Below are 3,328 nucleotides of genomic sequence, written 5' to 3' on the forward strand. Positions count from 1 at the left end.
GGGCTGATGAAACAAAACGATGTTGGTGTGGATATAATTGCTATTCATGCTTAGTGTGTGATTTGGTTAAATAGTTATACTTTTGAGATTGCATGATTAATAGATGGATTACTATAAAGATAAGTTGAAAAGGTCTTATTAGCAGATTGTCACTACATTATTGTTCAAAAGTTAAGAAGTCAATAATTCAAAATATGATACTTTCTATGACTCGCATAGTCCAAAAAACAGTCACACTCACACTCATTTACTCAGTCCCTAGCTCACACAACCCACACAATGTCTCCTTTCACCTAATCAAAAAACCTCACACAAAAGTTAAATGCCACTGACCACTACTCACTCATTCATTCTTTTTAACCACACCAAAGCCAAAATAACTGCTACACCACTACACGACAAAAACCACTCTCTACGTGGCACTTGAATACCAAAAACAGTCAAAATCTCTGTCCTTTATTACTACTCCTCATAGCTGTAGCGGGCCCCACCATAACTCTCCTTTTGTACTATTCATTTTCTTCTCCTTCTTTTTTTCCTATTTATGTTATTACCTTTCTCCAACGATATTCATTCGCCACCAACAACATAAACACGCTGAACAAATTAACAGTGACACCACACCAACAAAAAACCAGAGAATGAAATATGGTTGGTCTTGGTGTAGTCCTAGAAGAAGTTGAATCCACGAAAAACAACACTATCAACAACATCAACAATAACACTCTTCAAGTTATTAACAAAACTACCATGATGCTTAGCACAACCAAAACCAACGACAAAGCCTCAAATCCTTTTAAGGTTTCATCTTTTCTTCACCAATGTTTCCTATGTAACAAGAAACTCTTACCTGAGAAAGATATCTACATGTACAAGTAAGTTCCAAGAACCATTATGCCATTTTTTTCCTGGTACATTGCTTCCTTGTATAGATCTTATACACACACAAAAATCCAGATATTTTTATTTTAATTTATTTATATTTATATGAATACTATTTATTTATTGCAGAGGAGACAGGGCCTTTTGTAGTGTGGATTGTAGGTGCAAACAGATTTTAACAGACGAGGAAGAAGCTATTGAGAAACAGAAATGTTCTTTGGATTAGAGTTTTTTTGTTTTTTATTTATTTTTGGGAAGCTATGTTATTCCAGTTTTACCCCTGCTTTAATTTTGTAATGACATCATTATCCTTTGTCTTTTATTTTGCTTCCTAGTATGAAGCCAAAATATCCTTTCAGCTTTTAAATTTTTTGGGTCCATCTAGTGTAAGATGAGGGGCTTTCTCTATGATGGTGGTGGTTCTTTTCTTGCTATGCTTTTAACTCTTCTTTAAGTCTAGTTATGCTTTCACTTTTTTTAGTACTACAGTTTATGCTTTTACTTTATTGTCTAAAAATCATTAAGAAATGTTGGTTTTATGTGTTTTTATTTATTTAATGATTTATTGTGTTAATTATCATTAGTGGTTTATTGGTGATGTTATGGTCGGTTGTCCATTAGTTAGATAAAGTACTGACAATTGTGCCAATAGAACACTTTCATGACATTTGGATCACATTTTGGGAGCATGAGTAAATCTTCAAAGTTCAAACCATTGTTTAGGAAAGGAAAGAATATTGTAGTTTTTAGTGAAGTTTGTCTGACATGTTTAAATTAATAATATTGTGTATAATTCTGCTTGAGAGATTCTCATGCATCAGGCTCAAACATAAGAAGAAACTATATTTGTTATGATTAAAATGTAAGTATAACATTTGTCAACAAAACAGTTAAAAATTTATCATAATGTTATACAAGTAAAAGTAAATAATTATAAATACTATTCTAGAAACCCACAGTCACACCTTTGTATTTAGCTTGGTTAAGTCGAGTTCAAGAGAAAAAGGTGAATTCGTGAAGTAAATATGCATATATCATCTTATCATGCTTAGTAAGAGTAACTTGATTTATAATTTTGCACAAATTTCCAATGCTCTCTATTCTTGGGATCTTTCAAGTTACATTTTCCATATCCCTTATGTTATGCTTACAGTCATGTTATTAAACACAGTTGATATCATTGGTATTAAACCTATCATAACTCTAGATGTGAAAGAGAACTAATTCAATCATTGTCCTTGATATTTAATTATATCCAAAACAATTAAGCGAGATTCCCAAATGTTTTAGTTAAAAGAGCATATTGTCTTTATATTGTTTTAGCCTTCATCATTCTCTCCTATGTTTGAAGTCCATTTCAATTAACAGAGCACTTTTTTCTTTTAGCTAGACTTCTTCTTCTACATGAAAGACAAAGTGTTAGTTTAAGCAAATTTATACTTTATGTACCGTTTATGAGTCACTTTTCAAAAGTCTAAGACATTTTTTTTAAATAACGAAGAGAAAATAAAAAAAATACTTCCTCCATTTTTTATTATATGTCATTTTGAAAAAATATTTTATACCACAATATAAGTCGTTTTATAATATCAATGAATCATTAATGTTATTTTTCCTATTATACTCTTAAATATTTATTATTCTCTCTCCTTTCAATTATGTTAATTTATCTTTCCAATACCATTAATGAAGGATAATTTTGTAAAATCCTTCGTAATATATCTTTTTCATACCATAATTATTACATTTCTTAATACGTGTGAAAAGTAAAAAACGACTTATAATAAAAAACGGAGAGAGTAATAAATAAGAAGAAAATTGAAATCAATTATAAAAGATTGGATAAGATTTGAAAATCAAAGGTTTGAATCTTGAAGTTTGAGGTACCAATAGCATTTTATTTGTGTATATATGTTAGGTGGTCAAATCAATTTCGTCTAAATCATTTCTAATATTTTTGCATGCATTGTTTCAAGTCGCATCTTTTAACTTAGAAGGTTTTCAAGTTTTTGAAAAGGTAAATTGATTTACCTCCCCATGTAAATCGATTTACATACTTTTTGTCAAACGAAATTTTGAATGTTGAAAGCAGGTAAATCAATTTACCTAGTGTCTTTTCTCAAAAAATTTGAACGTTATTAATAGGTAAATAGATTTACCTCTGTATCTTTTGAAAACTTCTGAATCTTTTTCATACCTCTTCATTGCACATGTTCATCATACACTTTCTAAATCATTGCAAATTGATCATGAACATTTCTTTGAACATTGCCATTGTTTCTAGAGGTATCTTATAAACTATAAATAGCAGAATTTTTCATTGATCAAATTACCTATTTCCATCTTATTTTTCAAACAATTCATTTATTGTTTCTATGCATTAATAACTTTTTGACAGAAACTTTTTGTGCATAAATTTCATATATCATATAAAAGTTTCATAAAC

General features: G+C 29.6%; 1 protein-coding gene across 1 annotated transcript; it reads left to right on the plus strand.

The window, feature by feature from the left end:
- Positions 1-392: 392 nt before the first annotated feature.
- LOC127073283 (FCS-Like Zinc finger 15) lies at positions 393-1,341 on the plus strand. Its single transcript, XM_051014430.1, has 2 exons — positions 393-875; positions 1,012-1,341. Exons 1-2 carry the CDS (start codon positions 649-651, stop codon positions 1,106-1,108), a joined length of 324 nt encoding a protein of 107 aa, XP_050870387.1. The 5' UTR covers positions 393-648; the 3' UTR covers positions 1,109-1,341.
- The last annotated feature ends 1,987 nt before the right edge of the window (positions 1,342-3,328 follow it).

The sequence above is a fragment of the Lathyrus oleraceus genome, chromosome 4, assembly GCF_024323335.1.
Source record: "Lathyrus oleraceus cultivar Zhongwan6 chromosome 4, CAAS_Psat_ZW6_1.0, whole genome shotgun sequence".
In the NCBI taxonomy this organism is placed as follows: Eukaryota; Viridiplantae; Streptophyta; class Magnoliopsida; order Fabales; family Fabaceae; genus Lathyrus; species Lathyrus oleraceus.

What these genes read in the sequence shown, in the direction of transcription:
- LOC127073283 (XM_051014430.1), top strand. Translation starts at nt 649, where the DNA reads ATGGTTGGTCTTGGTGTAGTCCTAGAAGAAGTTGAATCCACGAAAAAC. An exon ending in AAAGATATCTACATGTACAA is followed by an intron (nt 876 to 1,011) that starts GTAAGTTCCAAG and finishes TATTTATTGCAG; the next exon opens with AGGAGACAGGGCCTTTTGTA.